The 12377-nt window shown below is 48.7% G+C and overlaps 1 protein-coding gene across 1 annotated transcript in view; it reads right to left on the bottom strand.

Moving 5' to 3' along the window:
- Nucleotides 1–601: 601 nt before the first annotated feature.
- Nucleotides 602–12377, bottom strand: part of SLC22A15 (solute carrier family 22 member 15) — a 43493-nt gene continuing 31717 nt past the window's right edge. The window contains exons 9-12 of the mRNA XM_087828276.1: nucleotides 6684–6804; nucleotides 5515–5587; nucleotides 3285–3473; nucleotides 602–2985 (exon numbers count right to left, since the gene is read on the bottom strand). Coding sequence (XP_087684402.1) covers nucleotides 2899–2985; nucleotides 3285–3473; nucleotides 5515–5587; nucleotides 6684–6804 — 470 coding nt within the window. The 3' untranslated portion in view covers nucleotides 602–2898. The remainder of the gene's footprint in view (nucleotides 2986–3284; nucleotides 3474–5514; nucleotides 5588–6683; nucleotides 6805–12377) is intronic.

The following is a 12377-nucleotide window of genomic DNA, read 5'->3' as shown; positions in this document are numbered from 1 at the left end:
AATCTTTGGATGTTTTGTGCACACTGTCCTACGATAAACCAAAAGCTATCTGGGGCTGTTAGAGATGCTAGAAAGGAAAGTGAAAGACGGACAAAGCCTAGGTGGCCGCTCCATTTCTCATGGGACATCAACTAAACTTGTTAATGATTCTACTCCTCTGTTTGACTCAAATCCTTGGTTGCACAAGAGAAAAGGAGAATGGACTTTGTTTTTTGACAAAAAATTTTTCCTCCAAATTCTCTGCTACTGCCCCAGGTCTTCAACCTGTTGCAGAGTCATTGGTTTCCTATCAGCTGAATCCTTACCGAGCCTTCTCCCTCCCCGGCTGGGCTGGGTTGGGGAGATCATAAATTCCTTCACCGAGAGAACTACGCCAGATAGCCGGGCCCAGGAGCTCTTCCCGAAGCAGGCCCTGTTATCACAGGAGGTGACAGCTCCGCGTCTCTTACCACCCCTGAAGACCTTCCAGCGGGACAAGACGTGCAGCGGCTGACAGTGATACTGATGCTCCCGACCCTGCGTAGGCCTCGGCTAAAGGTGTTACCTATACATTAAAAGCCTTTCAATAATGTAAATTAACACAAATACACACATATGCATATTCTCTACAATCCACTACTCTTCAACAGTTTATAGCAAAAGAAAAAAAAAATTTGTTTTCATAAAAGGCACTGGAATAAAAGAAAACAGTCATTATTAAACTTTGCCAGAAGACCATCTAGAAAGAAACAAAATTTAGTGAAACAGCTGACGTGAGCAGCTGATAGCCTGCCTAGCCTTAGTAAGCAACATGTATCTGAACTGTGCATCCTTCCCTCCCTTCTTCTACCCCAACTAGCTGGGAAAAGAGGGTGCCCAGCGACAGAACTAATGGGATCCTCATTTACTTAGCCAGGGGCAGAGGGAACCCCAGCACTAACACAGAGAGAGATTCCCAACTGACCTTCGGATAGAACAAAGCTATGACACTGGTTGTCTCTGGGTGTTGAACCTACAAGTGATACATTTTTAAAATTCTAGCTTCCAGATTTTCTATACTGGGACGTATTACTCCTACAATGCAAAAAAGAGCTCCGAACAACCCCAAGTGACATATATTTCAGTTTATTGTTTTATTTTTAACGCCCTGACCATCGAAGACGAGCTTCTGGGTGTCCTTGTACGCGCCTCCTCTCTCCCTCTCCTGGTGGTGGACAGGGTCTTCACTTCCAGAGAAACGCAAGGCAGGTCCACCGTCTGGGGGCTGGGTCAGGTCGGCCTGGGCTTACAAAAGCGGTACTGGGAGAAGTTCCAGTCTCCCTGATGCCTGAAACTGTGACACTTACTAGCCCTTCTGATGTCTAGGCCCATGTTCTGGGCACAGCAGGGAGATACACAAGTAAGAGAGATGGCCCCTGCTTGTAAAGAGCACAATACATCATGAAAGGCATAAAAAACATAAAAATACTCCAGCAAATACAAAGGTACAGACTGGTAGAGTGCAAGCCAAGAGGCCGGTGTGGACGAAGACAGCAGAGTGAGTGCTGGAGCCAGTGGGGGTGACGCCTCCAAGGTTTCCCGGGGCAGTCCTGGTGACGTTGTCTCTGTACCTCTAGGGCAATTTCTTTTTCTCTGAGAGATTAGTAGAGATAGAAATTCTGAAAACACAGACATTTTCCTGGTTGGGAAAGCTACTTAAAGCAACGCTGCCCGGGCCCACGGACTCCAGGTCAATCCTCGGGTCTGAGCTGACATTGCATTTTCATAGGGAAACAGGTCTTCTCGGCACATGATTTTAGGGAACTCAGGATGATTTTGATTTACTTGAAAGTTGGTCGTACTGAATGAAAAACCACAATTCCCTATGAAATTACCGTGCTTTCCATTTCACTAAACAGGCAGGGGCGGGCCTCGGACTAGGAGGGTTCAGGTTCTTAAGTGCTGCCCAAGTCCCTCACTGCACGACACTCAAAACAAAGCAAATTTAAAAAATTGTGGAAGAGAATTTTCTCTTATTAAAGATGGCACATTCTCCCCTACATCCCAACATCCAAGAACTCAACATGTCCTTTATTTTAACTGCCCTCCGCCTGGTTAAAGCCTCATCATTCACTGGGCATGGCTTTGAAGTGACCGCTGGTCCCAGAATCGGGGATGGAAATTTTCCTAGAGGGGGACACACGTGGGAACTGAAGAAAGTTCACACTCTGAGCGCTGAAGGGAGCTAACCAGGGGTCGAGGCACATCCCTGGCTGAGAAAACTGCTTTGGTACAGTTAGCTGGCTTTTCCCAGAGGCTCACCTGGGGGGCTAAAGACACACGAGACGCAAGTCACCCGGGAGGCAGTGAGCCGAGCTGAGGACGCAGATTCCGTCCGGGCGAAGCTGCAGTGCCTCGGGCCACACAAATGCGGTGCTTTCCTCTGCTCAGACCAAGGCCTCACAGGTTGCTGGTGAGAGCCACCGATGAGGGGAGAGGTCGAATGTGGCATAAAGATGAATCTTAATAACCATTCAATCTTAAGGGACTTTATCTTATCCCACTAAAAGGGTGAGAAAATTTTACTTATTTGCCTTTAGGTCATGATGAAGGAAAAGAGGCCCGATCAGACTTCTGGAAAGAAATGTTTGCCACCCTGGCACATGGATTAGAGCGGTCTGGCCAGAAATCAGGATTCTGAGCCAAACCTGAATTTTGGACACACTAACATCTGTCTCCTCAATGCGATGATGGCCTCGCTCATGAAATCTCTTCTCCAACTCGCTCTGTGCCTGAGAACAGCCAGCGCAGGAGCCGAGTGCCTTCTGTGTGTGTCCAAGCCCATCTCTCTCCAGCTCTCTGTAAGTTTCCTGGCAGAACCTGCCTCAGCCCGAGGCACAAAAGATGATCCTCTGCTCCTGATTAGGAATCTGGGGCTCGTCACTTGATCATGTGAGTCTCTTCATCCGCATCATAAAATTCCTCCTCTTCACTCTCACTCCCCAAAGCACTCTCCTTGTCCCCGGACTGAAACAGGAAAGGGGAAAGGGGCGTGAAGGGATGTCATGACCTTTCCAAAGTGAAAATTACTATTAGCGCTTAACGGTCACGTGTATTTCTATGGCATCTATTGCCCCAAGCATTAGCCCTAAGGTTCTAAGAAAGCTGATGAACCAGCTGCTAATGAAAATCAGCTGCAATTCACCTTTGTTTTCCAGCAGTTTTGCTCGGAACTGTTTATTTTGAGCAGACACACTTCCTCACCCCCCTAAAACTATCAACACCCAAGTGGTAACTCTGAATGGTTAAGACAAACACAGCCATACCTGCGTGGCCTCCAAGGTCTGTAAAGACAGAGCTTCCTCCCCCAGCCTCCGGTAGGAACACACCTGAAGGTCAGCAACTGTCTCTAGCAACGGAGCGTTAAGGGTTTCCGGCAGTAATAAACTCAGGAGGCCCGCGGTCAGGCCCGTGGCTCCAAAGACAATGAAAGGTAAAGACCACTGCACATATTTCTGTGGGGGCAGGGAGTGGAATGAAAACAAAAACTCAGAGTTAGTTTCCTTGTAGGTGACATCGGCAGTGTTGACAGAAGGTCTGCCCTGGTTACCACCCAGTCCATGCCTTCCCACTGCAATACACTGTAAACCACTTTCCCCAGAGAGAAGGACCCTAGGGGATCAGTGTCCCTCAGGCACAGAGGTGGGAGTAAATGACAGCGCTGGGGATCAGAGCAGCCACTGTCATGCACGGGGCGCCCACTGTGGGAGGGGCAGGCCAGCCCCCATGGCTCCACGGCCCCCATGGCCAGGGTTCGCAGGGAATCTGGTGCTCAGCTTCCGTTCCAGGTGGGCAGCTTATGACACAGTGATCTCCACATACTCTCACTTAGGAGATGCCCCAAATATTTGCTGATGACGAACTTTAACGTTCTCAACCCTGGAATCAGCCGAACAATCCCACAAATGCTCACAGATTCGCTTATCACTGGGGCACAGGGTTTAAAGGTATCGACATCCTGAAAAGAAACAGAAGCCAAGAGCACCCTACACGTACATGTGGTTGGAAACCACCTGAACTGGACCCGGCAGAGGGCCAGTGACACGAGCACTTGCTCAGAGATCCGAAAGACATGCTCAGGAAATTTAGTTTCTTTAAATACAGACAGGTTCAAAGAGAGCAGCACAGCAAAAACAGTCCCTGGGGGCCCTGCTGGGGCCTTTCTGGGTGGACCAACAGTTTTGAATCCCTGCCCGGGAGCGGCTCAGCATTATCGTCTCTGGTCTGGGCTTCCACATCCTGAGGTGGGACCACTGCTAGTGAGGGTGGCCCCTCGAGTAATGGCTGCTGATTCTGCAAAAGTGAAGAGATGATGGAGAAGAAGGGCCGTGGGGATAGAGAGGGAGGGGGGACAGAGCGAGGGGGACAGGAGGATCGCTGACCTCCGGCCACCTACAGACGAACCCGTCAGCACCATGGGTGAGCTGCCGAATCAAAGGCAACACACGCGGTCGCCTCTTCTCGGCTTAGCAGGAGTCAAGAGAGACACGCTGCCGGGTTTTCCATGCTCTGGGGTAGCAGCCAAAGGTGGGCATCTCTAACCATACACCCCTAACATCAGACACGTGCTACCGAAGGGAACTAATATAACTCCTTCGAAAGAAGGGTCTTGTAACCTAAAATAAGCATGCGACACGGAGAGAGATGCTCAGGAAAAGGAAGGGTATGGAGTCAAAACTCAAAAGAAGGAACAGCTGGAGTGGCATTTCAGAGACATCCTGTCCTAGGAGGTGGCGTGTGATCATCAGTGGTCTGCAGAGCGGGTTCGCAAGTGCCACGCCAAACCTGTCCACCCCCCACCCCCGCCTTGAGTCGTGGCTGGGAAAGCCCTCGGTGAGACCCGGCGGGCACGGGCACGGGGCGCCGTCACAGAACCTGGGCACTTCCTGGCGGGAAGGATTTTCAGGCTGTCATTTAAGTCTAACCCTTTGCTTTGACCAGAAAACTTAGAAAATGGCAAAAAGTATGACTAAACACACTGCTAGGCATATTTCTCTTCTGTTTTCTTTTCCAAGTGGCGCCCTTTGGGGAAGGTATTTAACCTCCCCGCTGCACTCTCATCTTGAACACAAGGGGACACCACACCCGCCTCACCGGTGGCCGTGAGGACCGCACGAGATGACACACGGAAAGGGCTGAGCGTAGCGCCCAGCACGCGGTAGAGCTTAATAAACATTCACTAGCTGACGAACTGTGAACGGGGACAAGCTGGCATTAGCCGAGTGTCCAGTGAACACAGGTGAGCAGAAAATTGGAGTCTGGGGGCTGGGTGTGCGTGTGTGCGCGCGCACGTGTGCGCGTGTGAAAGCATCCTTGGTAGGAGTCCATCACCCTGATGGATACTGAATCTAAAAGGACCCTGAACCTAAAAGGCGCGCGTTCACACGTGTCAGGCTGCTCTTAAACTGGCAGCTGTCCAGCGCCTCTTCTACTCGAAAGCACAGGCGTTTCCAAAGCAGTGGATCGACAAACACACACAAGGAGAAACAAACCCACCAGAGAGGGGATGAAGGGAGCGATGATCCCACCGACTCGGGAGATCATGGAGCACGTTCCAAGCCCAACATTCCTGAAAGGCATACGAAAAAGTTTAAAAAAATCAGTAAGTTCTAGGGGGGCAATTTAAAGACCCCGGGGGTTGGGGGATTGTGGGCCTAGAGTAACACATCCCGCAGTAAAGGCACAGGATCCTAGAGAGCAGAGCTGCTGCCAACGTCCTATGATTGCACCGTCCAGCGTGGAGCCACCAGACGTATGCAGCTACCGAGTGCTCAAAATGCGACTGAGGAGGAGGAACTGATTTCACTTACCTCGTTTTAATTAATTTCAATTTCAAGAGCCACAGGAGGCTACTAACTGGCACACTGGGCAGCACAGAGATAGAGGCTGGTGCAGAAATGAGCACGTGACTACTTCTTGTCCAACGTTCTTATGGGCTTGGGGGTCTCGGGGCTCCTATCGGTAAATACGGCCATAGAGAGCCAGAGCTTTACGACCCAAAAAGTCTGCCCACTTATTTCAACTCAGCTAATTAACTATCAACGCGTCAGGCATATAAACAGGAGCTGACGGAGCGTGCATTCTCAGGAAACCAAGACCATTGCCTGCGGGTGGAGTGTGGGTGGAGGAAGGTGGCAGGAATGGTTATAGGTGGGGTGACCGTGCATCTGCTGTCATCCCAGAGTAAGTTCAGTAACACATTCCTCTCGCGTGTCCCCGTGTGGAAGAAATGGTCATTCATCCCAGTTTATAGCCAGTAGCCAGCTGAGCCACACCCGGCAGGGCCTCTTATAATGTTTTTAACCAATGTTACCCCAATAAATTTAATTTTGACTTTATTAATAATTGAAGTCCTCCGAAATAAGATGACGTCTAAGCACTATTCGGGTGACAGGACGTGTTTAGAGCACAGTCCTTCTCTCATGATTTCCACGAGGGAATTCGGCTCAAGATCAAGCTACAGTCCCTTAGCCATGGAGCAGAGAGCCGTCGAAACACACAGTTTCTGAGCTCCCCCTGCTTGCTGAGCTGCTGCCAGCCGGCGTGAACTCTGCTCCAGGCAAAAGGGGAGCCCTGCCTGTGGGATGCGGGATGCGGGATGCGAGCATCTACGCCAGGACGCAGGATGCAGGCCGTGCGGGGGGGGTGCTGTGCGGGAGGCCTACCTGATGACCGTGGGGTAGAGCTCAGAGGTGTAGATGTAGGCCACGTTGAAGGCAGCGCTGATGGTCAGCTTCCCCAGCAGAGACAAGGACCGGCTGTTCACCACTGCGAACACGCCTGTGTCTGAGAAAAACAAGGGCCCGGTGGAACAAAGCTTTTTCAAATGACCCATTTAGTTCTGCAGGCGTGAGAGGCATACATGTGGGTCTCAAACTGCAAGGGGGGAGCGTAACTGAACAGGCATTCTGAAGGTTTTGTGACCGCTCACAACGCAATGCAGGTGTCTCCTCAATGTGCTGGCTGCTCCCCTGAAATCTCACCGGGTGGGGGTCATTCTGCGTGTGTAAACCACACTCACTCCTGAATGACAGGGCTCCCCGAAAACTCCCATTGTGGGAAAGCAAGCTTCGGGGAAACTGCCAAGGTTCATGGACCACAGGTGTTGACTGCGTCTCCTTTCTTCGCAGCCTTGGCCACCAATCAAGGAGGGTGTAAAATGGTCAGCGTGACAAGCCCTGGCGGGGACGGAGGTCAGTCTGAGAGACAAGAGAGGCGGGGGTGAGGGCCAGAAGCACTCCTGTCTTCCAACTGCAATCCTTGGAGTCCCATTGCAAAAGTAAGGAATAACCCCATTACATCACCACCAGAAGGCCTGAAACATGAGTGTTCGTGAGAGCACGAGGCTTATAGAACCCCTTCCCATCCCTCCCCCCCAACTCACTTGAGTTAAGAATCAATGATATTTCAGTTTCTTAACATAATGTTTTCACATAATGCAGAAATACGTTTTATGTCAGCTCACTTCCCTACGGAAAACACAATTAATTTTCCTGTGGTTCTTTCCTTTCTTAACATTATCCCCTCTGAGATCTTACAATTTAATTGTTTCCTTTCAAACATATTCAGCCTCTCCCCTTCAGTCACCCGCCAGCTTCAACCTTCAAAATAACAATTTCCTCCCGAGGGAAAAAAAAATACTCATCGACTCTGCTGTACCCTCCCCGCCTCGCTATCAAACATCTCCAATGAGTGACCAGCCCTCCATTTCTCAATGCAGCTGCCCGGTCACTCGCCAGGCCCGGCTCCCAAAGCCACCCTCTCCTGACACTCCTCCACTTGAAGGTCAACAGCGATGTCCGAATCCCCAAAGCAATTGCCTGGCACCCCCCTCGGCATTTCCGCCGAACAGAACACGCCTGCCCCCTCCGTGGGTGCCGTGCCCGGCTCACACAAACACTCTTGCCTTAAACAACGCAAGGTGCAATACCCTCTCCTTCCTTCGACCTTCGTGCCCTTTGCCGATCCGTTCAGCTGGCACGCCCCGGGCACTCCGGCGGTCGCCTGCTCTCCCGCCTGGGCTGCCCACAACACACCCCGAGTGGGCTCAGGCTGGGGCCGGGCCCTGCGTGGCCATTTCCCTCGCAGCAGCCCCACGGTAAGGCGCACAGTGGTGCTCACTGAGTATCTGCTGAACAAATATCAGTGGAAGGACTACGACAGGGATTATTTTTTGGTAAAGCTTTATTTTAATAAAAGAAATCTTATATTGTAGAGGTTATTTTTTCTCTGGCACATCTTGCCTTTAGTGGCCCTAAAAAGGCGGTTCCTTCTGCATTTCAGCATTGAACAGAATGCAGCAAATACTTTTAACCGGCCCATGAAAGAAAATGTGTATCCTGCTGCACAGAAAACCTCCCAGGCTCCATAATTTAGAATAGTTATTTTAAAAATTTTAAGAAGTATTTTGTATATATTGTTCAAATAGCATTTGTTGACAATTGAGTGCAATTTTAAAAAATGTTACTTTTTTATGCTATGTGCCTCTTAACCCTTATAGAGGGATTAATTCGGTGAAAAGAGCCTGTTCACGCCCCCTCAGCTTCTGAGCAGGGAGGCGGTAACACACTCCATCTACAGTACGTTTCACCTTCGCTGCCTGACAGCGAAATAAATCTTCATCTGCTTTGAAGCTGGCTCCTGGACCCCGCGGCCCCGGCGCGGCCAGGCTCCACCACCTGGGCCTCCCCCGCTCTGCCGGGCTGTTTGGAAGGAGATGTTTGCGACTTTAAGTACCGGATGGATTATTTTAAGCCATGAGGTGCTTCTGGGAAAAGATCCCTGCCTTTCAGCATTTACCCTGAGACAGGTATCTGGACTCTTGACATCTAACAACTTCAATTAAACCAATAATGAGGGCAAATTAAGTCCACGGATTATTTTCCAGGAAACTGAGCGGGTGGCATTGAAGCAAAGAGCAACGTGCACGTTTGCTTGGTTGCCAGTAACTCGGGGTCTGTTGAGGCGGCATCTTCCAGAGCTGCACGGAGACGCGCTACATCTTTAACAACAGGCCAGGTGGCTGCCCTACGGAAAACTGAATTCAAATGGCCAAACCCCCACGAGACCCAAGGCTGGAAGAAGTTCCCCAGGTGAGGCTCCGGACACCTCCAGCTGGCCCATCTGGGACACCTGGCTCAGCCACCTGCCCTCAGAACATTCCCGTCAGCCTACCGTCCTTTGTTGAAAAGATTATCTTTTTCTACTGAATTGATGTATCTTTGTTAAAAATCAATTGACCATGTGCATCTTCTCTATGTATGTTTTAACTAAATAAAACATTTAAAAAAGTGAATAAAATCTCAGCCCCATCCTCAAAAAATAAAAATAAAAAAGCAATTGACCATATATGTGGATCTATTTCATACTCAATTCTGTTCCATTATTTACACAACCATTCCTATGCCAGTATCTTACTGTCTTAATTAGTGTTAACTAGTAGTAATTTTTAAAAAATCAGGTAGGGTAAGTCCTCCAACTTTGCTTTTCATGATAAAAATTACTTTGGATATTCTAGATCCTTTGTATTTCTATAAACTTTTAGGTATTATCAATCTCTATCGACAAAAAGGAGCCTGCTGGAAATTTTATTGGGATTGTGCTGAAGATGGATCGATCTGGGGAGAATGGACATCTTATACAATATTTCCTGATTCTTGAGCATGATAATCTCTTCATTTATTCTATCACTATTATTGCCAATTCATTTATTTAGTCTTTACTATCTCTTCCATGTTTTACAATTTATAGTTTTCTATAGGTCTTACACATATTTTATAAAACTTATCCCTAAATATTGTGTATATTTTACTTCATTATAAATGTCACTGTTTTGTTTCATTTCAATTTTAAATTGTTTGTTGCTAATAGAAATAACATTGTGCGTCACATGGCTTTGCTATACTCTGTGCCTCAGACAGAGAGGCAGTCATATACAGATGCTTAAAAAAAGCTGGTAGGTGGAGGTGAGTTGGCAGAAAGGATAGAATATGCACGTTCGGCAAAGAAAAAATGAGCATTAAGAGCCGTGAGAAAGTGAGTGGTCTCCAAGCTCACACAAGATGCTAATAGAATTTTTCAAACTACTACTAGGCTTCTTTCTTAATATGTATTTATCAGAATTTTAATAACTTGCAGGTTAAAACGAAGAACTTTGAAAACATTGGAACTGCAAAGAAAGCCATCCAAATATTTTAATGAGTACATATGAAAGACTGAATGTTTAAAGAACAAATATTTTTGAGCTCAAAGAAGAGAAGATTCAGAAATAGCTAGATGACTGCAAAAAAAAAAAGGGGGAAACCATCTGTTCTCTGTCTCTGGCGATGAATAAAATGAAAGGAAATGGGCTCAGTTGTAGCAGAAGAGGATCATTCTGACGTTCTAATGTTTATCAGAAACAGACATAATTTGCTAAGGGACATTACGGTATTTCTTTCCCTGGAAATCTGCAAAAATAGACTAGATGTCCACTTTTCCAGGTATGACAGAGGCCCGGTGTTCCCGAGGCACAGCGTGGAGTGTGTGAGACGCTGTGTGATTTTTCCTACTCTGCTGTGCCGTGTGTCCACCAAGGGGCACAATCGACCAAGGGTTCAAGCTGCTCTCTGAACACAGCCTGAAGTGAGCAGAGTGAGGACGGCCTGGATCGCCTTCGCTTGGGGTTTTTGTAGAAAGGGCCGGGTGCAGAGTCTTTGGGGGGGGTCACCTGGAGGGTACAGACAAGTGGGAGAAGGAAATTCACGGACTGGCTGGCTTGCAGGGGTGCGACAGGTTACAGGTGCGCTTATAGCAACAATGAAAAGTTTTCCCTGCAAGATGACAGACAGGATGCTGGACCAGTACAGGTAGGAAACATAAACAACTCGAATTTCCAAGTTGTCTCCAAAACACAAAATCTGCTGAACCTAAAGCTACAGTCACCTGAAGCCCGTTACTGTGCTGTCCTGACAGACAGACCTGGGCACCAGCAGAGGCAATGATTTGCTTGGGGAATAACAAATAGCCAACCTCACCGAACTCTCTCATTTCCATGCTTTCCTGAAAAATCACTCCAAGGCTGTCCTATTGGGTAAAATCCTAACTTGTCACCAAGCTGCACCCTGGATTCACAGCACAGACCTTCGGGCAGGACGGACTGCGTGGCAGGTACGGGAGGGTTAGAGTTGGAAACTGTGGCTCTGGAGTCCTCAGCGAGACACCGGCACAACTGAACCTCAAGGACATGCAACGATCCAAGGAGCACTGTCACTCAACGTGCTCAGACGGGAGGTGAATTCTTCAGTGTTCCACCACCTCACAGTGACCCCCATGAGAAACAAGCTCCATGACGGAGCTCTACCAAAATCGAAAAGGCCCCCAAATAGGCCTTGTGTTGAACGTGTGTCCCAGCAGCAGAGGGTTTGTTCTGACCAAGCCTCGTTGTTGAAAATCCTGCCAAAGCCACAGCTCCGATGCATCGCCAGCCAGCATGCTTCAGGCGGGCTAGTCCAAAAGCAGGTGAGAGCCAGCACTCCCTGCACGATTTCTACAAAGGGTCGGGTGAGGTGAGATGATGATGCCTACAGGGACCTTTTGAAGCTATGTTTGCATAGCAAAGCTATAAGTATATAAAAATACCAAAGTTGCCCTGGCCGGTTTGGCTCAGTGGTTAGAGCATCAGCCTTGGACCGAAGGGTCATGGGTTCAATTCCTGGTCAAGGGCATGTACCTCGGCTGCAGGCTCGATCCCCAGCCCCGGTCTGGACACGTGCAGGAGGCAACCAATCCATGTGTCTCACGTTGATGTTTCTCTCTCTCTCCCCGCTTCCTCCCTCCCCTCCACTCTCTCTAAAAAGAAACAATCAATGGAAAAAATATCCTCAGGTGAGGATTTAAAAACAAAAAAACAACAACATGAAAAAAAAACCATGAAGTTTCCTGAACATGTTTTACTCAGACTTTATATGAAACTGAGACCATGTCTATTGTCACCAAGCGTGAATATTCTCCTTTGTGTTGCCCTTATTGTTATTGGGAGTATTGATGGAGGTACTGAGAGGTGCCAAAGCCACCTGTGACAACCAGTGACTGTGATGTTGCAGCTCGTGATTGGCTGGAATGACAGTGTAAAATGCCGCCCTGGACGGAGCTCCTTTTTGCGCAGAACCAAACGGCCCTCCTCCCGGCCATCATGAAATCAGCAACTCCAAGAGCACAGGACTGCGGCCCAGACACCCAGATGGTAGCTTAATCGCCTGAAAGAATTAATAGTGCACCTCCAAGCACATCACTCACCCGGAGAACAGCTCAGGCGACGGGGGAATCTGGCCCATTATACCCCACACAATTGCTGAATAATATGTAATCACAGAAACGAA

Source organism: Miniopterus natalensis, chromosome 19 (assembly GCF_054644295.1).
Source record: "Miniopterus natalensis isolate mMinNat1 chromosome 19, mMinNat1.hap1, whole genome shotgun sequence".
NCBI lineage: Eukaryota > Metazoa > Chordata > Mammalia > Chiroptera > Miniopteridae > Miniopterus > Miniopterus natalensis.
The sequence above is the reverse complement of the archived record's forward strand: the minus strand, read 5'-3'. Positions and strand labels throughout refer to the sequence as shown.